General features: G+C 42.4%; 1 protein-coding gene across 1 annotated transcript in view; it reads left to right on the top strand.

Annotated features, from left to right (window-relative positions):
* The first annotated feature begins 1,039 nt into the window (after positions 1 to 1,039).
* Positions 1,040 to 23,158, top strand: part of TRABD2A (TraB domain containing 2A) — a 79,040-nt gene continuing 56,921 nt past the window's right edge. Inside the window, exons 1-2 of the mRNA XM_081316447.1 lie at positions 1,040 to 1,687; positions 18,526 to 19,086. Of these exons, the coding sequence (XP_081172573.1) occupies positions 1,568 to 1,687; positions 18,526 to 19,086 (681 nt within the window). The 5' untranslated portion in view covers positions 1,040 to 1,567. The remainder of the gene's footprint in view (positions 1,688 to 18,525; positions 19,087 to 23,158) is intronic.

The following is a 23,158-nucleotide window of genomic DNA, read 5'->3' as shown; positions in this document are numbered from 1 at the left end:
AATTTGCTTAATATACTTTTTAAATTAAAAGGATTAACTCATTATAAACCAGTGTTGACCCAAGAAAATGGTACTTCTGGCTGTATTCACACATGATCTGCTATAAACCATGATTTACAAACCAGTATTTAGGTTTAACCTCAGCAGACCAGAAAACAAGCCATATTAGGAATAACCATACATTTAATTTCTATTCCTACCCATCTCAATCAAATTGGCTCTGGATTGAGTCATAAGGTGTGAATGCAGCTAATGACGGTCTGATCTTGTTCTCTTGGAATTTTTTTCTGAAGGCTGCTGTTGAAAGAGAGGGAAATCAGTGCAGTTGAGTGGATTTGTCACAAAAGTTTGACTTATCTAAAATGAAAGAAGGACCAGGGACTTCAAAGTTGTTGAGGGGGGAAGTAGGAGCCCTCTTTCTTGTGCAACTTATTTGTCTTGTAGCTTCATCATCTTTTCTGTGAAACGGGGATTTGGTCACTGACTCGAACCCATCACAAGACTCATTCCCTGAATGAGCAGGTTTTCCCCCCCTCCCCAAACTTTCTGTCAGTTGATTACCCCCTTGTTTTACATAAGTCTTTCTTCCTAAGATCTGATTCACACCGATTCATAGGCCAGACTCTGTTTAACCAATTTTTATGGCATAGGCCACATTCAGAAAACAGGCTAAACCCAAACCATGCCATCTGAAAAACCATCTTAGGTGGTAATTAAAAACCAAACTGGCGGCCTAGTTAGTAAAGGCTACAACCGCAGGGCTTTCGTGATGATCCATCGGCTGTAAGGGAGTTGCGTCTCAACAGGGAGAAGGGCCGACTTATCGGGACGGCCTTCCCTAGATCTCCAATATGAATCTGCAACTGCTCTGTGTGTTTCCCGATGTGGGTGCTCAGAGCGTTATTCCTGCCCTGGGGCACAGCCAGCGCCCCAAGGACTCCGCGCTGGGTTGTGGCCGCGTGGGATGTCTTTGCAACAACTACGCGGAAAATCCAGCAGGAGGCCAACTGGGCCCGGGGCGGAGGTCAAAGCGGGGAAAGGAGGAGGAGGGCTTCTCCGGCCGGCGGCGGGAGAGTTTAGGGTTAGCCACCTCCTGCGGCCAATCCCGCCAGCCTGTGACTTGCTGCCTCCATCCACGGAAGCTGCTCCAGAAACTCCGCCGTTCTGCTCCTGGAGCAACTTTGCACCGGGAAGGCGAGAGACTGAACGGAGAGATCGGGCCGGGGGAGGGACCTTCCTCCCCACCCCCTCCGCGGCATGGCGAGTCCTCCTCCTCCTCCTCGCAACCTGGGACAGAGACCCTTTAAGAGGTGGGGGCAGCGGCAGGAAGGCTCGGCTAGGGGTTGATTTAGGGAGCGGGCCGCTAGGACAGGCGCCTTAAGCGCCCTAAGAAGAAAAAAAAACACACTTGGATCTGCGGGGGGAGAAAGCTGAACCACCAAAGTCCACCCACCCCCCTCCAAACTTGTTCGTAGTTCGGCCGAGTGATTGATATTCCCCCCCACACACACCCTTCTCCCTCGTGTCCCACCCACCCATTCGTGCCCCGGGCGTGGAGTAAAGTAGGATGGTGGTTCACAACGCCGAGTTACGCTTGCTGCTGCTTTGCCTCCTCCTGCTGCTGCCGCCGGTTGGAGCGAAGCCGAGCCGGGATCCCGCTGCGGCCAGCTGCCAACGCCGCGGAAAAGTAAGTTCTTGTCCCGGGATGAGCGAGGTGCGGGCGAATTTCACCCAGCGCGGGATGGAGAAGGAACCCCACCTCCGAGGTGGGAGGGCGGCTTGGAAGGGGGAGTTTGCCTCCGGGGAATCCAAGGGAGGAGGAGGAGGAGGACGTGCACACCTCCAGCTGTTTGTGCCTCTAAGGCAGCGTTTCCCAACCTTAGGAACTTGAAGATGCGTGGACTTCAACTCCCAGAATTCCCCAGCCAGCTATGCTGGCTGGGGAATTCTGGGAGTTGAAGTCCACGCATCTTCAAGTTCCTAAGGTTGGGAAACGCTGCTCTAAGGTCAGGGAGCTTCCCGAGCTGCATCCATCCGTCCAAGTTTCTCTCTCTCTCCCCCCCTCCTCCATGTAGAGAGGTGGAAAGCTAAATGTGCGAGGAAAACTTTTGGTTTTGAACGGGGCTGGCGGGATGAGGTGATGGCAGGCTTGTCGTGAAGGCGTGTTAAAGCCGCACCTATCTAGTCCTGCGTGCAGGCGAGGCTTCTTTCTCCCTTCCCATCACAGCGGAGGGCAAACCGCGGGTGCTATACCCTAATTGTGTTTTGTAAAGCCGTGAGAAGCATTGGCTACCTGTTTATGGAGAGGGCTTCTTGGGACGTCGGAGGGTAGCTGTCAGAAACACTTGGAGGAGAACACTTTGGTTCAGGAAAAGTGTACAAGGCCCGTCGGCGTCTGGGCAGATAAATGCTTACCAGAGAGTAAGTCCTCCTCCCCCTCCTCCCCCTTCTCCCCCCCGCCCAATTAATGCAGGAATTTTGACTAAACGTGAGAGTATGCGTATCTTTTTGCTCCCTTTCCATTCCAGGTGTGTTGAAAGCCTCAGTCGGGTCCCTGAAGTTTCTCTTTCTTCCCCCCCCCCTCTCGCAATTGCTCGGGAGGAAGCACACAATGGATGCGTGGGAATTAACTGACTAAGCTTAAAGTAAAGTTTAAACCGCAGATCCGGGTTTCCCCCGTGTAAAAGCTGAGTGGAAGGAAGGGAAACCGCTTTTCCAGCCTCTTGAGAGATTGGAGATAGCACGGGTGGTGTTTTCTTCATAAGAGAGGGGGCGGGGTGTAAATTAGCCCTTGATGGGATTTAGAGTGCCTTTAATGAGATCCAGCGGGGAGAGGAGATAAGGTTCAGCGGAGGTGCCTGCCTGCTGTTTGTTTGGTTCGGCCTCTTTTGAGTTTTGTTTACTTTTGACACTCCTTTGCCAAGCTCTGGATCCTCATCCCTCCTTTGCACTGTCCCGCACCTTACCAAGATTGGGGGTGGGGGTAGGGCAGGGAGGAGAGGAGCAGAGACAGGCAGGAGATTCCTATATTTACAAATGAACCTCAGCAGCTGCAGCTTCCTTCTGTATTTTTTTTAATCTCTTCTAAAAGAAATATTTGTTAAAATGGGCTAAGTTTAACTCTGTTAAAGACTGCTTTGAGGGATCCTTGGTGCTCTCTGAGCTTGCTTGTTTTCTTGCAGATGTTTCACTATCCTAACTAGGTAACATCCGTGTTAGTGAAAGAAAAGACTGCTTCTTTTCTCTCTTTCAAAAGGCTACCTATTTGGGGCATCTGAACTAGGTAAATTACTTGTCACATTTTTCATAGACACCCTCCCCCTGTTCTCCCCCCCTCATGAGAATTCTAGAGAAGATTGCAAAAAGCAAGCTGATCTCTGGATGGTCTCTATAATCTTGTTCCCTGGAAGTACTAATTCAGCCCCCAAAATATAACATTTGAATGAAAGTTTTTTTTATAACAAAACAGTGTGCATATTCTGGCTTGTCCATGTGTTTTTGTACCCTGGGGAGTATGATGATGTATACCCGATGGATTATCCCCAAAGAGGTGTCCATAAGCTTGCAGCTATAGTTAGGAAATACAAACTGTTGAAGTGGCCTTTTCTTCTTAACAAGTCTTTGTAGGAGGGAGTTATTTTTCTAATATTAAGGCATGACCAGTTTTACTCAAATTTGTAATATCTTTTTTCCTTGTCACACAAATGGTCAAAAACCCTACTTTAGAACTCCGGTGTAGATTTGAATTTTTTTTTGTAGGAAAAACGTACATTTGAACAGTAAATTCATGTGTATATTTTGTATCAGGAATGTGTATGGTTCCAAGAAAACATCCACCAGGTCAGGCTATATACCAATATCAGGGAATTCACATTTATTTCTTAAAATAATTCTAAAAAGAATGGCTACAAAATGTGTACTGACCTTGTTTAAGTTCCATCCAGCTTAAGAAGCAACTTATATACAGAATTGTGGGCCTTCGTAATAGCAATAAAGAATGAAATTGAAGAAATAGATTGTTAAAGAAATCCAGGCATATGGTTAGAATGGGGCAAAAGTCCAGAAAGCAACTTTTCAAATGGTTTTAATCCTGAGTACATTCCTTGAAAGCAAGTCAGTTTTAATTTAGTGTCATGCAGTGCACTGGGGAATCAGTCTGGTGGAGTGACATTAGAATGGTATGTGGCAATGGCTGAGCAAGAATTAAAATACGCAGTTTAACAACAGACTAAAACATTGCTTAAAAAACCAGCAACAGTTAGTCAGAAATTAGTGTGTTATCTCATATAACTTTATTCAAAAGTAAATCCTGCTAAATTGAATGGGTTTTACTCCCTGGAAAGCACACACAGCATTTTAGCTATGCTAATAAAATCAGCTGGGTTTAAGCTAGTCCGAAACTCTTCCTTTACTTTTAATGGCATTTAGCTGCCATTTAAATCTGACTTGATTTTAGTTCAATTCCAAGCAATGCTGAAAATGCTGTTACAAAATTACAGTGCTATCCCAAATAATGAATGCTTCAGGGAGAGATTTCACGCTGATGATCTAATTGTGCAAGTTGGTTTGTAAGAGTAATTAAATTTCAACTTATCTGATTCTAGTCTAATCAGATTTTTGAAAACAGTGAATTGGCCCTAGAAACTAATTCACAGGTGTTGCATTCAATTAAGCACTATCATAATATGATGATCGTTTACATGGACCTGCTCAGTCTTTTGCAGTGGTCTTTATGTTTTGGAGTTGCCCCTATAGAATGTTACAGCAATCTTACTTGAAGATTACTAAACTATAAATGACTGTAGCAATATCAGTGATCTTCAGAAAACATGTAATCATTTGAAGGTACTTATCCAAGAATAATATAGGAGAAAAGGGGACCTTGTGTAGAACTTCAAAGGTTGCTGGCTTTGAGGAACACAAAACTTTAGAGTACATCTATTGAGACTTACCTCTCAGAAACAATTGGATCTATCAGAAAAGTTGCCTTCAGGTTACTTAAAAGAAAACCATGGCTGGCAATATCCATAGCTGACTATCAAAACCAACACACAAGCACTCCCCCTCTGTATCTCCCACTGTAACTAACTCCACCAGAATGATCAAAGCTCTATTTAGCTCTAAACCAGGCTGAAAATCTGATTTTAAAGGATCCAGATCACAGGTGGGTAACACCTGGGCTGTTAATCATGTTTTTGTAGCCACTGATTAATGGCTGGTCCACATTCTCTGGGTGGTATGCTGTCTGAGAATCTGGGTGATAAATAGGTAAGTCTCGGTTTGAATCTTACATCTTTGGTCATATCCATAGCCAGCCTTAGGCAAGCCACATGGCAGCAACAGTAAGGAGACAGATGCTACTTCTGGATTTATTACATACAGCAGTAAAAGGTTAGCTGGCACTTGTGACATAATATAGGGTGGGGGAATATTAGTCTCTACATTCAAAGAATTGGCATATTTGGGCATTCCACATGGGTCTCTAATGTTAAGGTCCCCAGTGAGCCCAAAGGCTTGTAATAAATTTCCAAGCATCATGTATTGGTCAGACTCAAAGCAGATGCTGGCTAATGTCAATTGACAGGTCTTTGCAATGCCACACTGGTCTTTCAAATATAGGCATTTTTTTTAAAAAAAATTAGCTTCTCTGTGTATCACTCCATCTGTTACTTACTTGGCTTCCAAAAAAACAACCACTAGCTCCAGTGATGGTTCTGTACTCTACGGCACATCTGAGGAAGAACATTGCATCCACCTCTCCAAAAAGGATGGAAGCCGCTGTGGAAGCTGAATAGATAGAATATAATGAAATGGCAGAGGTGACATGTTATGGTTCTGTCTGGCAGAGTTTAGGGCCTCTGGATCCTGATAAAGTAGGCAAAGTTCTCTGCAACTTTAGCTTTACCACTTGATTTGGACCCTGCTCCACCTGGGTAATCAAAGTGGTGAAGGAGGGCACCAATAGTTTGTTGCAGGCTGCACTCAATGGCTCTTTGAAGGACAAGGAAATGTCAGAAGTTCTTAAAGACAGATTGGCTTGCCCAGACCTGGATCTAACAAAATTGGGTAGTTTTCTTTTGGGGGAAGGTTATTGAGAAAGTGATGGGACTACCGTTACAGAAGCGATGAAGGACATCATAGTCCATATCTGAACTTTTAGCAATTTAAGTTCACATCTGGGCATGAAACGGAAACCAAACTAGTCACTGTCATAAATGAAGGGGCTTAAATGGAGGTGGGCATGACCAATCTTGTCCTTCTAGATTAGAACTTTCAGCAGTTTTGATGCTGTTGACTAAGATATCCTTTCTGGACCACCTGCAAAAGAGTAGATGAACACTCTGGCCAGAAGGGCTTTTGCAGAACTTTTGACTGGTGCACCATCTGTGGTCTTACCTGGAACAGGATGAAGACAGTCATTCATGCCTTTATTGTCTCTTTATTAGCTTATTGTAATTCACTCTGTATGGTGCTGTCGTTGAAGACCACCCAGAACACAACAGCATATGTGCTCAGTTGACAGTCATAGTACTGTCACTTTATACTGCTGTGTTAGTGCAACTGAAGGAGTTGTTTGCATCTATAAGGCCCTGCATGTCTCAGGACCATCTTTCTTCAATAGTTTCTTCCCATTCTACCCAGACAACTAGGGAGTGCCTGCTAAGAGTTCCCACCTATTAGAAGTAATGGCACGAGTAGGCTAATGTTTATAGTTCTCTGTAATATCTCCCTTGCTCTGGAATAGTTTGTTCTCTTAAGAATGGCTCCCTCTGTCATGGCCATCCAGAAGCAGATATTCTTAGATGGCCTTTGGGGGTTAAGTGTACCCAACAGCAGCATTTCCCATTAAACCAAAATTTTAGCCTTTTTATCTTTAGATTTTTCCCCCAATTATTTTATTTTGACATGCCTTCTATGTACTGTGAGGATTCTGTAAGCTGCCTAAAATCTGGTTGGTTTCAGGTGGTTAGATACATTTTATCATAATAGATACACATTTCTTGCTCATGGTGTCTTGGCTGTGCAGTTGTCTGAATCCTTAAGCAAAAGAAATATCTAATTCTGTTTTAGTTAGCATTTTTATTATGTCTTGTGTATTTCAAAGTAGTTCAAAGCTGAGACCCGGATTTGCTTTGGAGATATCTTAGTCCAAGTATAGTATATTGATAATTTTATTTCATGGAAGACTTGAATGTTGCTATAGACCAAACTTTCCCCAGACCTCTGAACTCGCTTGTTAAGTCACTGATAGGTGTTTCTCTATAGACATAATTGGAAGATAGGTTAAAAGGTATTCTTTTATATGCCTATTAATTGAGTCTGTATAATATCCAGAATAGGGACATGGGGGCTCAGTGGGTTAGGACGCTGAGCTTGTTGATCAGATGGTCGGCAGTTTGGCGGGTCGAATCCTGAGTGCTGCGTAACAGAGTGAGCGCCTGTTACTCGTCCCAGCTTCTGCCAACCTAGCAGTTTGAAAGCACATAAAAATGCAAGTAGAAAAATAGGGACCACTACGGTGGGAAGGTAACAGTGTTCCGTGCGCCTTTGGCGTCTAGTCATGCTGGCCACATGACCACGGAGACGTCCTCGGACAAGCGCTGGCTCTTCGGCTTTGAAACGGAGATGAGCACCGGCCCCTAGAGTTGGAAATGATTAGCACGCATGTGCGGGGGAACCTTTACCTTTACCTTTAATATCCAGAATATATATATAACATTCAGAAAAAATGTCTAGATGGATTGTTGTTGTTGTTTTGCCCTAGATTCAGTTATGCTATGGCAGAACTATGAAATGGGAAAAGTTAGTCAGCGTACGTTCAGTTGGAAAATGAGAAGCCCTGCTTGGCACAAAAAGAAAGCCAGAGTTAGATTTAAAAAATGGGACCTTTTGACTTATGATAGGTAAAAGTAAAGGTTCCCCCGCACATGCGTGCTAGTCGTTTCCAACTCTAGGGGCCAGTGCTCATCTCCGTTTCAAAGCCGAAGAGCCAGCGCTTGTCCGAGGACGTCTCCGTGGTCATGTGGCCGGCATGCCTAGACACCAAAGGCGCACGGAATGCTGTTACCTTATGATGGAAGATACTAAAATCTCACTTAATGGGCTAAAGGGAGATTTTAAAAGGTATCAATTGGCTTAATATTTAGGACTTAGATTTATAAGGGAAATGAAAATTAGCTATTAGAACATAGTTTTGAATTATAATACCTAAGATGGACTAAGACAATAAAGGATATTTCATTAGTAAGTGATGAGGTACTAGGATGAGAAATAGAACATGTTTGTGAAATAAAATAAGAATGTAAGTAATATATGTATTTTAGATATGACAATTGTTATGTAGTGAAATAAAGGAAATTTTTGTTACTCGAAATCTAAATACTATGGATATTAAAGGTTAAATTGGAATACTGTAATTGAAAATTGAAATTAGGTAAAATTTAAAAACAGGACATGGATATGTATAAGTAAAAATATATTGATAAATGTCTTAATTGAACGTGCTATAACTAGAAATGTATTAGCTTGAATGTGATGTAGTAATTAAGGGAAATAGGGAATTTTTGATGATGCAACCTGAGACACGTACCAAAGATTTTGTTATTGAACTGTTGATTACCCAATCACCACACTGCTTTCTAAATATTTGGATGCAAAACTGGAAAATCAATAAAATTTGTTTTTTAAAAAAAAGAAAATGAGAAGCCCATGTCAACATCCTTATCTAGTACATTTTGTGTTCTCTTGCTACTCTTGTAAGATTTGATTACCACCTCGCAAGCTGTTTAGTTCCATCTTCCCCATTGTGACTGTACCTATCAATGCTGATCTGGAAGGGGTAAAGGGAAGTCTGGTAATCTGATCAGGACTACTGAGCTTCTGAAAATCTGCTCCTAATTGATATTGGGTCAAAGATAGTTGCAGCTGCCATGAAAGAACAGCAAGCATGTAGCCAGGAATGATTGAGCATGTGTTCTATTAAAGTGCCCAACTTTGGACCAACTTTGGACCAACCTTTCATCCTTGATCTGACTTGAATAATCTGGAATTAATAGTTATGGGACCATGCTTCCATGTTTGTCTGTTTATTAAATTTCTATACCACCCATTTCAACTAAGTGATTTTCAGTAGTTTGCAACAACTTGGTAAGTTGTACCCTTTTTTGGTGATTGCTCTTCGTGGTGATACCTACGTTAAAATTTTATCTGATTTTCACATTCTTTTAGACTGAAAGTAGGTGAGAAGGAAAGCTACTTGGCAAAATGTCCCTTTTCCAAGATTATGGTAAAGATGGGGAAAGAGGCAACTTTACCTACAGCCTCTTTAGCTTACACATTATCCTTAAGTTCTAGGTGAGCTTCTAAAGTACCATGCCTATTTAAAAAAAACAGTTTGAGGAGCTAGCCATAAAATGTTTCATTTTTAAAATCACTCTCAGCAGTTTCTGTTTCTTTATCAATTGCATGGACTTTTGAGAACAGCAAAAGTTGTAGCTTGTAGCTTCTTTGTGCTTTTACACGCTGATTTATTTCTTGATCTATTCTATCCTATTTCCAAACATACAGTGATTTCTTTTATGCTGTAGCTGTTCTTTAAAATGAACAGTGGCGTAGCGTGGGTTGTCAGCACCCGGGGCAAGGCAAGTAATTTGCGCCCCCTAACCTGTGGATTTTAGCTCTCGAGTCTCTTCCACTAGCTCAGGAATTCTGGGAGTTGAAGTCCATGAGTCATAAAAGAGCCAAGGTTGCCTACCCCTGAGTTAGGTTCAAGGCAAAAAAGGGTCTCTGGAGAAGAGGGAAAATGCTAGTTTAAAACTGAAACAAGGCAACTTTAAGGTGCCTCAGCTGTGATTTAGGATGAGACAAAGAGAGGACATGGCGTTGAAAATGGTTAATGGGGCATGTTTGTTCCACTCTTAGTGGACGTCAGGATAAACCCCACGAGAGAATGACCTTACAACAGATGTGAATAGGCTTGGACTACGTTTGTAGATTGAGTGCATACATCACATGGAGCGATGATGGGCTTCATCAAGATTTATGATCCCACAATTGGCTAGTTTTCTCCATCTTGTCCTAAACCCTGGATACCAACCACGGTTTATGGCTTAGCATGTGGCGTGGGGTTGACCCAACATGTTAGGCAACAAACAATGACTTCCAACTTACAATGCCTCAGCTTCCCAAGGTTATTCCAAAGCCGGAAAAGCCAACCAACCCACCCTGCAGCTTTGCCTGCTTAGGCTGAACCCCAGGAATTCATACTTGCTGCGGCGCCCGACCTATTTTCTGCCCAGACGCTGCTTATCCAAGCCAAGCCGCCTCCTTCTCTTTGGCACCTCACCCCAAAGATTCGCCGGCCTGGCTGGAAACTCTCGCTGCTGGCGACGTGTGTCGGGGGGGCGGTCCCGATCGCCGATGCACGGTTGGATCGGCAACCTGCCGACGCAGCTTTCGTTCCAGAGCAGGGACCCCCGGAGAGACGCTGCAGCGATCCTCCCCCCGCGGGAAATCCACCCTCTTTCAAGCCCCGCCGCGCCCCCCGCCTTTGGCAACCCCGGGAGCGCCTTGGGAGAGCCTCCGCAGCGGAGCCCCGGGCTTGCAGGAGGGCCGCGCTCTGTGCACGCTCAGGAGCCGCCTTCTCCTTTGCGGGGGGGGAGGAGGGAGAGAAGGCTTCCGTCCAGCGCCGGAGCAAAGGCGGAGCGGCCCGAAGGAGGAGTCATGCTGTGTGGTTGTGTGGTTGTGTGTTTGTGTGTGTGTGTGTGTGTGTGGCGCGCCGTGGGGCGTCAGGCCCTTCCCGGCTGGGGCTCCGGTGCCTCCGCCCTGCCGGATCCCGGCGCCGTCGAGCGCGCCCCCCCAGATGTTGCACCCGGTGCGGCCGGCCCCCCCTGCACCCCCCACGCTACGCCACTGAAAATGAATAAGCTAGAACATGTTTCATAATCCTGTTTTCTCACAAATATTTCAAAAAGGCCCATTTTTCAGACTTTCATCTCACTTAACCTTATCCAAGTTCTGTTACATTTGTGATGTTCACATGTTAGCTTCCTATTTTCAGTATGGTAATATCTGAAAACTATAATCTAAAGGTTGTTATTGTTAACAATAATTCTAAAGAACTGAACACATTATAGCACATTATATAAATGGTAATTCATGAAAATTAAAACTTATATTTGGTGTTTTGAACATACGTCCTTGAATTGTGCACATACTCACCATTCATTCAATTATCATTCATTCATTCATGTAGCCTCCATAAGTTGTGTGTGTGATTCTTGCTTTGCTTCTTGTGTTAGCAGTCTTACCTTCGCTCTGCCAGATGGAGTCATATTTTATTACAGAAGCCAGATTGTCAAAAGAATATTAATTATCAGCAGGAAGAAGCAAGTTCCGTGCTGGCTTCAATCTCTTTTTTCTTTGCCAATGAATGAGACTTGAGATTGCTTAACTTTGGATTGAAAGTTCCTCTACTTTTGAGTGTTTGTGCAGTGAAGGAACAGCTTCATTGTATTTTAAAGCCCAATTTTTCCTATGACTAATCACATTTGTTTCAGTTTTAATGTTAGTATTTTTTCAGCCAGAAAAATAGATACATCTGCTTAGCTTTGCCACTGTAAAGAGTAGGTCTGAGAAGTGCTTAATTTTCTCCAGGACTGTCTCCAAGTCTTGAAGAACTGTTTGTAGTGATATTTTGGTTTGAAACCATGTTGTGCTATTTTTCTCTTATGGCAGGGGTCCCCAACCCCCAGTCTGTGGACCGGTACCGGGCCATGGCATGCCAGTAACCGGTCCGCACCAACAAGCAAAGCCCCATCTGTGGGATGCAGGCAGCATACAAAACCACGCCCACCCCAGTCCGTGGAAAAACCTTTCTCTACGGAACTGGTCCCTGGTGCCCCAAAGGTTGGGGACCTCTGACTTATGGCAAAAGCAGTTGTACGCTTTGAGTGATAACCAGAAGACTTAACTATGGTACTAGAAACTCATTACATTTTTATTACTTAGCTATTAAAATAAAATTTCTTAATAAATAAAACCTTGTGAAACATGGCCTTCAAAATTGAGAGCGTAGGGGCCATATTTCCTTATTACTGTATATACCCATACCTAGATTTTTCCCCCTAGCTTTTGCCTAGTATGGTATCATGTACACCAACCATAGTTTAGGTTTGAACTTAACCCATTGTGGTTTATACAAACCATGTGTTTTTCAAACCTAATTTCTGTGTGATATCAATGAGCGAAATATTTCAGTTAGCAACTGTTAAACTAAGGTTTCAGAAGATGCAGTGCCATCCTAAAGGGTTTGTCTACAATTCCTATCATCCTACAATCATCACCTCCCAAGTTGGAGAAGACTCGGCTACACCACACTGGCTCCCCACTTTTCTACCTATTCTTTCTTTTCTGCTGTCAAAATATAAGCTCTTGGAACAAGAACCTGGCTATTTATTCCACTGTTTAATGGTCTTTCTATCTAGTTTGTGGCACATTAACCTTGCCACTTACAATAATCTCCAAAAGCTGTATAGTATACTTCCTGTGCAAAGATTTTGTATTTATAGGTGCTGTCAATTGTAACATGTTGAAGCTATGGTCAAAATGAATTTTAAAGAAAGATCTTCCTTCAAAATAGGATGATGTAACTTAACTGTTCTTAAAAAGACAGCTGATTTCAAATGATTTAAGTTGATGGAAGAGGTCTTGAATTTATTTTGTATGAAATATTTTTTTCTCTCCAGAAAATCACCCTTGACTAATCAGCTTCTTAGAAACATGAACTTAGAGAGGGGCCACTGAGGCCTCTGAATTCAATGTCCTGCTCAAACAGGAACCCAGATTAATGTATCACTGATGGTTTAGCCCAGGGGTAGGCAACGTTGGCTCTTTTATGATCATGGACTTCAACTCCCAGAATTCCTGAGTCAGCTGACTCAGGAATTCTGGGAGTTGAAGTCCATGGGTCATAAAAGAGCCAAGGTTGCCTACCCCTGGTTTAGCCTCTGCTTAAATATATTCAGTGGAGGGTATCCTACTGTTAATTGAGCGTAATGTTTCTAGAGACTTGAGGTTTCCAGAAGTCTTACATCTGGGTTGGACATTCAACAGACTTAAGACAAACAACCAGATGTTAAGGGTGGGATCAAAGGAGAATGAAATGTGGCATTTTTAAAGGCAGCCTATGTATTTGCTTCCTGCTTTCTCTACCTTTAGTTTGGAATGCATATTGTTCCAGTTCATAGACAGTAAGCAAACTCAAGGTCACCAAAAGGAATCTTCCAGAATGTATGGAGTTGTGTAGCAGGTCAGTTTATGGAGGAGTACAGCAAAGCTGGTAATTTTAGATCCAAGACATAGTAACTAGAGGTGGAAGGCCTTAGATAGCTGTATGCATTACTTAATTGGGACATACAGCTTTATTGGGAAGCACATAATTAAGTCAGTTAGCTGTCCTTGATTGTGATTAAAACAAATAGCTTTGTATTTTAAACTCAAAGCCTGGAACCACCATTGTTACAGGAATAACATGGAATCTGCTTCTTTAGCAATAGAGTTTCTTGGTTGTTGTTTTTTTCTTGAAGATAAGAAATACCACTTCACTTTAGAGAATGTTATAAGATAAAAATAACAACATGCACTTTTTTTTAGCATGCATGGCTAGCAAATTACAACCATAATAACTATTAAAAATAATAATAAGATGCTGCAACACTTAATTTGATACACTCAGATATACCCATGTATGTCCTAAACATGGTCATCTGGCTATGTCCTCCATCACTTTCCACTCTCCAGATTATGCAGTCCTAATTTTTAACCCTGAGGTTGAGGTGTGGTTGCACTGTTATTACCTATTTCAAAATGAAGAATGTATGAGCTGGAACTGTATGAACTGGGAACCTCCCTTTTTCCCCTCTCCTCTCTCCCCTCTTCCTTTGTAAGAGACCCTTAGTGCATTCTGAGGGTTCGGCAAAGTACCTCTACATCATGGGTGTCAAAACGTATTGTGACTTTTTTCGCATTGCCGGAGCTGGGATGGGCGCGGCCTCCGCATGATGCAACCGGCCTGTGGGCCTGCAGTTTGACATCCCTGCTCTACATCTTCTGCTTGAAATGCGAACATATCAGGACGTCTCACAAGCACTGCATAGTCACTTGTACATCTCCACCTCACCTGACCTTTGCTGCTGTAGAGTCAGTATCCTGGTGGCTGCACCTGTGCTTTATAGGTACGCCTGGAGAATCTGTGGAAACCTCTAAAAACTGCACTCAAGTCTTGGAGAGTTGCAGCACTTCAGTGCTTTAGGCAACATGCTTGAGAGCTGCTTAATGAGTTTTGCACGTGGCTTTGCACAATACTTTACAATGCTGTCGCTTAGTATTGTGACATTATTCCATACGGTTTTATGGAATATTTGATAGCAAGCATTCTCTGGGACAACATTTGAGAGTAGTATTGAAGCAGTTTGCCCACTTTGCTTTTAGGACTCCCCCCCCCCTGATTTTCTATTCTGATTTTCTTGTAAGTCTTCCAGGAAATTAACAATTTTATACTTCTATAGCAAATTTTATGTTTTGATTCATTGTTGTGTTATTTATTAAAAATATTTTTGTTGTTAAACTCTTTTTTAAACAAGAAATTTGCTTATAGTACCTAATTGTTCGGGAGCTTTTATCTTTAGTTCTTGGATAAATTATTAATAATAGTAAACTGACTTGGAATCAACAGTGTTGATTTCTGGTGACAGCTTGACCTAGTCTCTGCAGTTTTCTTGGTAAGGTTTTTGGAAGTGGCTTGCCGTTGCCTCCCTCCTAGGGCTGTGAGTGAGGGACTGGCCCAAGGAGACCCAGCTGGCTCCATGCCTAAGGCAGGACTAGAACTCACAGTCTACTAGTCTGGTGCCTTCACCACTACAGCAAACTGGCTTTCCTTGAATGAAGGAGAAGGGAAGCATAATAAATAAATTGTAGCAGAAATAATCTAAGGTAGGGGTCCCCAACCCCCCCCCCAACTGGCATCTGATTACGGCATGCTGGAAACCGGGCCACACAAACAAGCAAAGCCCGATCTGTGGGATGCAGGCAGCATGTGAAACCACGCTCCTTGCGGTCCATGGAAAACCTTCTCCATGGAATTTGTCCCAGGTGCCCAAAAGATTGGGGGCCACTGATCTAAGGCAATATAGTTTTCCACATTAGACCACTCTTATTGACATTGTTGTGGGAAATGATAGAGATGCAATCGTTTTGCTGTATCTGAAGTTGACCTGAATAAATGGAATCAAAATGTTTTAATAAGAGAGACAACACTGATGAATGTTCCTTTTTATCATTGCCCTGGTGGCCCCTATTCAATAATTGTCAAGTAGCTTTTGAAGATGAATACAATGTCAGATTTTGGTGTGTAATTTTAAAAAATGGCATTTTCAAATTCAAACCATCTGGAAGAACACACTGTTGCTGCTTTGGAAATACTTCTGCTAAACTGCAGTATAACGTTAAGGAAAGTAAAAGTAAAAATAAGTGTTAACTAGTGTGAATGGAATGCTATTTCCTGTTTTGGATCTATAAATACAACCTTTTTCTTCTTGGAAAAAGATGGCAGTGGCTATAGCTTGAATAAACTTAGCATCTATTTTAACAGTTTTAAAAATAAAAGTTATTAGATAACTGGCATATATGCTCCTTCCAGTTCCGTAGTTCTGTGATCCTAAATTTAAAACAATCCCTGTTGTGTAGTGGATTCTTGGGAAGCAGGAGGCGAGACGAGAAGGTTCACACAGGAACATTGCTTTATTGTAGTAACAGGAATAGAACTGAGAACAGAGGCTTCTACTCAGCTACTTATATGGTTGGCCACTAGGTGGCGGCCACTAGGTTTAAAAGGAACCTATTCCCGCCCCAGAGCCAACCAATGATCGTCCTGGAGACTGCATGTCTGGGCACCCTAATTAAGCAATCTCAAGCAGCATTCAAAGACAGTGAACACAGTTTAAGTAAAAGGCCCAATACATTAAACCCCCTCACTAAAAAGATTTTTTTTTGGGGGGGGGGAATCTCAGTAAAGACAAAAATCCTCTACTGCCCATCTTTTCTCTTGCCAAACTTAATGTCGGTTGCAATTGAAACCAATCATGAGATCTCCCAAAATGTAAAAATGTACCTCATTTATAAAATTAAATACTTTACAACTACATATATTAATCATTCTCTCATTGGCACAGAAACCTGTCACATATAAAAATGAACAATACGAATAAATATAGCTCAAAAATTGAGATAAATTGCAGCTTCTCTCACATGTGTTCAGTGTGACCAATGGCTTCCTGCTTGTAATATGTGAGAATTAAATGCAAACACATAGTGATACGTGTTACATTCCTTGTAGGTGGCTTCAGATTATTGGTACTTTTTGTTTTGAGTGGACTGTATTGTAGAGATAACCATACTAAGCTGGTGAAGCTTTGTGTAGCTCCACAAATGGGAGGAAGCATGTAGTCCCACCACCATCTGATGTGTGTGGGGAAAGTGAAGGACCTGGTAGAAGCTTATGATCAATTTCTAGACCCATTTGCCAAGGAGAAAACTCAGACTTATCTCCAGTTTTGTTGAACTTCCATTAGCAAGGAGAGTTATTTTTGTTCAGATGGGTGTGAGACTTCTAAGCAATGGAGAAAACATTGGAAAAGGGGCTTCTGCTGTCAGTTTGGGAAGGTGGGGTTATCTGTAGGCCTGAGGCTACTCATAATTCAAAAGGCCTAATTGAAATTAGGAGTGTGGAAGTTTAGACCTGATGCAAAAAAAAAATGATAGCTGAATTCTCATTACCTGCCAATCCTTTAAAACGGGGGACCCCGACCCCCGGGCATTGGACAGGCTTGTTAGGAAGGGGTTTGTACAGCTGGGGGTGAGTGGCAGGCAAGTGAGTGAAACCAAAATTGTCCCCCCCCCCTCCTGACCATGGAAAAATGGCCTTCTATGAAACCAGTCCCTGGTGCCAAAAATGTTGCTTTAAAGCAGTTGTGTCCTACTTTTTGGCTTGCCTGGGCTGCACTGAGTGAAGAGAATTGTCTTGGGTTGCATATAAAATATATAATTTTGTGTGTGTGTGTATAAACAATGGTTAAAGTTTATGGTCTTGTGGGGCTGCATGTGGCCCATGGGCCACAGGTTTGACACACCTGCTTTGAAGTGTCAGCTTCCTGTAACATCTACTTAGGTTTCACTGGATTCCAGTTCTACAGCCTCTCTTCTGCCATGGGTTTCAGAGAAATTTATTATGTGAGAAACCACTTTTTAAGGGCACAAACTGCTTTTTTCTGGTGCAATCACAATGTCTGGTTTTAAAGTTGCAGTATTGAGTCTGGGAGCAAGTAGGAGTGCTCTTCATAGGACAGTCTAACAAAATGCAGGCCTTTGTCTCATCCTGGGACCTTTCTTACATTAGATCTGAAAACAAGGGGTAGAGAGTGGGTGGGCGGGCGTTAATCAAATTCTGAGTGGGCCCGGGGCGATGCCTTTTCATTGTAAAATGCCTTTTCGAAATACTTGGATCTGTCTGTATGCTCTTTGTCACATACAGATCAGGCTTATTTAAAACAAAGGCCTATTGACCTTCCTAGCCCCCTCCATGCCTGTGGCAGCTTTTAGGACTCATTGTTTGCTTTTAAGTGGGTAGGTGACACTTCTCGCCTCTTTGGACTTTCAGTTATCTTCATTCATCTGATCAACAAATAAAAGAGGCTTCCTTTTTTTTCACCCTCATACCCTGCCCCAAATCCCTTTGCCTTTATCTGTAGGCTGCTAATATCAAACTCCTATGAATTTTCAAAGTTCTAAAACACATTTTATGGACGTTTGAAGGCTGTTTGCAGCATCCTGTTTCTTTTTTCTTATCGAGAGATGCTGTGGCCTTGGCTTTTTTTATGAGAGGGTTTATTATTGATGTATAATATCAAAGTTTTTCTTTTTTCTTTTCTTTTACATATATACTGTTAGTATTTTTCTGTTTCCTTTCGGGATAAATAGCATTGTGCAAAACACAGAATAAGGCGTAGTAAATAAAAGAAATTAGAGGTACCGGATTAGAGAAGAAAAAAAAAAGTCTTCTAAATATATGAATTTAAACAGCACTTTAAAAATGCTCTGTAACCTCAGTCCATTTTCTTCTAAGTGAAATCAGTAATTGTGTTCTGTTCGTTTCTCAGTTATTGCTCACTTCTCTATTTCAGTTGTATCAATGCTTATGTAGCTTGCTACTGTGAGAACTTCACCTAATATCTAATGAAGTCAATTTTTTTTATTTTGTTTTGTTTTTTGGATTTTTCCTTGCCTTCCTGACTTTTTGCACTAGAAACTTAGCCTCAGTCAAGATTTGTACCCAATCTACTGGTTTCCCCCCAGTAAGTTTAATGACAGGCTATGCCACTCATCCATCTCACTTAATGATTAGTTGTTCCCCATGTTGTTTCCCCACATACAGCCTTATTTATTTTCACTGCTGTGTTTCCTTTCCTTCAGCAACGTGAGCTGAACTCCTTCCTGTGGACTATAAAGAGAGACCCACCATCTTACCTTTTTGGTACCATTCACGTCCCGTATACTCGAGTCTGGGATTTTATCCCTGAGAATTCTAAGAAAGCTTTCCAAGAGAGTCATGTTGTCTACTTCGAGCTGGACCTCACAGATCCCTACACAATCTCTGCTTTGACCAGTTGCCAACTCCTACCGCAGGGCAAGAGCCTTCAAGATGTCCTCCCCAGGGACCTCTATCGCCGACTCAAGCGCCACTTGGAGTATGTCAAGCTGATGATGCCTTCCTGGATGACTCCAGATCAACGAGGCAAAGGCCTGTATGCAGACTATCTCTTCAATGCCATTGCAGGCAACTGGGAGAGGAAAAGGCCTGTTTGGGTCATGCTGATGGTGAATTCTCTGACTGAGGTGGACATCAAGTCACGTGGTGTGCCTGTCTTAGATCTGTATCTGGCTCAGGAGGCAGAACGCCTCCAGAAGCAGACTGGAGCAGTGGAAAAAGTAGAGGAACAATGCTATCCATTGAACGGTCTCAATTTTTCTCAGGTAAGGAAGTTCAGACTTTTTTTGTTAGACATATGAGATCTTCAGTCTGTGCTCTCATAATTCTTAGCCAGTAACCTAGAACATTAGGTCAGCTTTTTATCATTGAACGCTTTTCTCTAATATTATAAAAATATTATAAAAGAAGAATAAATATTATAAAAGAAGAACAGAATAAATATTATAAAAATATTATAGAAGAAGAAACCTTCTGTAGAGCATAGGACTGCTTTTATTAAAGCCCCAGCAAAATAAATACCATATGTTTGGATACTAATGTATTTGTTCTAGGACGGGGTAGGCAACCTCGGCTCTTTTATGACTCATGGACTTCAACTCCCAGAATTCCTGAGTCAGCTGACTCAGGAATTCTGGGAGTTGAAGTCCATGAGTCATAAAAGAGCCGCGGTTGCCTACCCCTAGGAAAACAGTGTTGTTTTTTTATTTTAAAAAAACACTTTTTTTTACACACATAGCTATGGTTACTTTTTCTGTTCAGGCTTGAACTGTTTCACATTTTTCCTGCTGTGACTCTGCAGACGTGTACAGATCTGTCAAGCATTTGTTCCAAGCCGAATGTGTAAATTGAGATCCCTAACTCATTTCTGTTTAACAAACTAGAGTTGCAAGCCATTTTTTTTACTACATGATTTGGGTTTGTTAAGAGAACCTTGTTTTACAGCTTTCCATTAAAGCCAGAGCGATTAGTACAGTATATCGACTCCAAGTCCTTCATCACAAGACGTTTTGGCTAGAAGTGATGGGTATTGGAGTTCAATAGCATCTTGGTTAGAAAAGAAACTAAAAATATAGATTTCTCTTGGTTAGCCGGCCAAGAGGAGAAATTGGAATGCTGGTGAAGCATACATGAGCATACTTGATATGTAATCACAGCCAATTAGCATGACTTGACAAATTTATTGTTATTTGATTAATAGACACTCGGGGGGCTGTGCAGCACTTTAAAAGGCAAAATATAGCACCTGTCTGCAATCCTTTAGAGCAGGCCCATATCTCCTCCTAAGACTGCCATAGCTGCAGTTCAATTCCAGCTAAAGATAGATTTGGGTTAGAGGAGGCATGTCAAACTGCCGACCCGCGTGTTGTGACTCAGGGCCAGCCTGTGGGTCCGACAGCCGGGTCCGATGTATCGGAGGACTCAGATGTGGGGGAGGAGGGAAACGAACCGGCTGATGATGATTTGGAGGCTTTGCAGAGTCCTCAGCCGGGGACCTCTTCTCAGCTGTGTGAGCCCGAGAGTGCGGAGGATGATGACCCACAGCTGGCCCTGTTCAAGGACGCCCGACGCAGGAGGCAGTCAAGCAGGAACAAACAAAGAAAGGCTGTGGGACTCCTCGGGAGGAGGCACAGGGAGACCACGCCCTGAGCTCTCTATAAAAGAAGTGTTTGGGGAGGGGCTGGTTGCTGAAAGCAACTTTTCCGCTTGAGAAGACAAGCTCTTGTGTTTTTGTTAACTGCGTAATTAAATCTTGGCAGAAGCCTTTTAGCCTTGGACGCTTTCCAGACTCTTCTTTTAATTAGGGGTTGCGAGAAGAGGGCTGGTTCAGAACACCGCGGGCCAGTTGCATCACGCTGAAACCGCCCCCATATACGTCCCTATACGTTGCACGATGTCACATGATGTCACGAGTTTGACATGCCTGGGTTAGAGAGTTGCAGACAGGTGCTATGTATGCACCTCTGTGTTCTCCAATGCATCTTTTTGCTTTCAAATGCCTAGTACTGCCCTATGTTTGTACTGGGTGCCCTACCACTAGAGACTTAAAGGGGATGTTTGAAAAGATACCTGAAATTCCAACAGAAACTTAAGAAAGGATTCATTTCAAGTTATGGAAAGTGTCTTAGAATGCAACATATTGTAATGTACTGTATATCTTCACCACTCATTTAGCCCTGTTAAACAAATACAACTATAATGCTGTTGCACGAAGACCTGGAGAAATGTTAACATTGTGTATCTGCTAAATGATGTCTGAAATCATTGTTATTCTATGGAAGCAGCATGTTTGGAGTAAGTTGAAATGTTTAATGTAGGCACATCCTCTATTGCTTTGAAATTAAGTACAGTAAAAGTGCTTTACCATGATAACAAAATGGCATACAGTAGAGTATGGAAACAGCCACTGATAATATGATTATCAAGGAATCCCAGGCTTTCACACAAATACTTTGATCTCTAGTGGTTTTGAAAAAGCCTTTCAAATTGCCTAAAATGTTGGACATCCTCTCTCTGTCCTTGTTTGTGCAAGGTTCTGCAAGAAATTGAAATAATATGAGAATCTACGTTCATGGATATCTGGATAGTTCTAGGACATAAGTGAAGGCTCTTGATATTATCAGATGAGTTTGTAATAAATCAGAAAGAGAAAAATGTATAACTGAAGATTTTTTAAAAAAATTATATAGAAAGGAATATCCCCGATCTCTAGCCCCTTTCCCTAAAAGACAATTACTTTGACCTTTGTATTGCTTCCTGGATAAGAATTTATCCTTTGCTTTAGTTCAATGTTTTTCAAACTTGGGAATTTTAAGTTGTGTGGCCTTGAACTTGAGTCTGAGCAACAGTTCCTTACTTGCATTTCAAAAACAGTGAAAAAGAGGTTTAGAGCTGCTTATCCCAAAGATACTTTTTCACAAGGCAACTGGACTTTGTTGTTTTCTTTGAAGACATTTTGTTTCTCATCCAAGAAGCTTCTTCAGCTCTGACTGGATGGTGGGGAATGGAAAATGTATACTCCTGCAGACAGCTGTTCATTTGCATTCTTTTAGCAAGTTGTTAAAGCTACCTGGAGGCTTATCTGTGTTTCCAGGGTCACCTGAGTACTGCAAATGGGTGTGGAGCCTTCTTGGAACTGTTGAAAGGACCGTGTTGTAGACTGGAGATAAATGATGTCAGATCCCTCCCCCTCTGTTGAGAGAGGGCTGTTCAGTTTTGACATAGATGGCCTCTTTGACCCCTCTTTCAAACCAGCAGTCCTCTCTGTCCAAACTCTGGACTTTGCTATCTTCAAAAGTGTGGCCTTTGTCTTTTAAATGCAGATGGACTCCAGACTCTTGTCCTGATGGGTTTCTTCTCCTTGTTGTGCCATAAGTTTATGAAGTTGTTGTTTCGTTTCCCCAATGTACAGATCTGCACATGGCTCATTGCACTGTACTGCATATACCACATTGCTCATTTTGTGTCTGGGTGTTTTATCCTTGGGGTGGACAAGCTTCTGCCTTAGTGTATTCTTAGGTTTGAAGTGTGCCCATATGTTGTGTTGGCTGAAGATCCTCCTGATCTTTTCCAATATTCTTGCAACATATGGAATGACTGCGTTGCTTTGTTTTTTGTTTTCTCCATCTGTTACGGAGGAGCTCCTATCATAACACAGGAATTGGAAGCATTCACCAAACATATCAACTTGGTGGACAGATATGTCAAATTCACCCATGATAATGTTAAAGAAAGTAGTCTAGCCTTCCTGGACTGTGCTGTATACATTAAGGAAGTTAGAAGCCTCAACACTGAAATTTGTAGGAAACACATTCACATGGATCAATAGTTACATTTGGAGCACAAAATGGGAGTTATCAGAACCTTACACCACAGAGCTGAAGCCCTCAGAACGTGTGGCTATCCCAAGTGGGCCTTCATCAAATCTCAAAAATGATCCAGCAGAAGGAGCCTTGGTGGAGCAGTGGGCTAATGCCTCCTTAAGTAACACCAGCTGCCTGCAATTAGTGCAGGTTCGCATCCCACCAGGCTCAAGGTTGACTCAGCCTTCCATCCTTCCGAGGTAGGTAAAATGAGGACCCAGATTGTTGGGGGCAATAAGCTGACTTTGTAATAATGCCGCTTGGGGGGGGGGGCAAAAGCCCTAATAAGCAGGCATATGCATAGAATGAAGGCTATTGCTAAGCACATTTGATTTGTGCTTAGATTGTAAGCCACCCTGAGTCTTCGGAGAAGGGCGGGATATAAATGGGATTAAAAATAAAAAATAAAAAAATAAATGTCAGACAGTGTTGTCTGCTTTGGCAGTGTTTCTCAATCCTGGCAACCTTAAGATGT

Source organism: Vipera berus, assembly GCF_964194415.1.
Source record: "Vipera berus genome assembly, chromosome: 2".
NCBI classification, from domain to species: Eukaryota; Metazoa; Chordata; class Lepidosauria; order Squamata; family Viperidae; genus Vipera; species Vipera berus.
The sequence above is the reverse complement of the archived record's forward strand: the minus strand, read 5'-3'. Positions and strand labels throughout refer to the sequence as shown.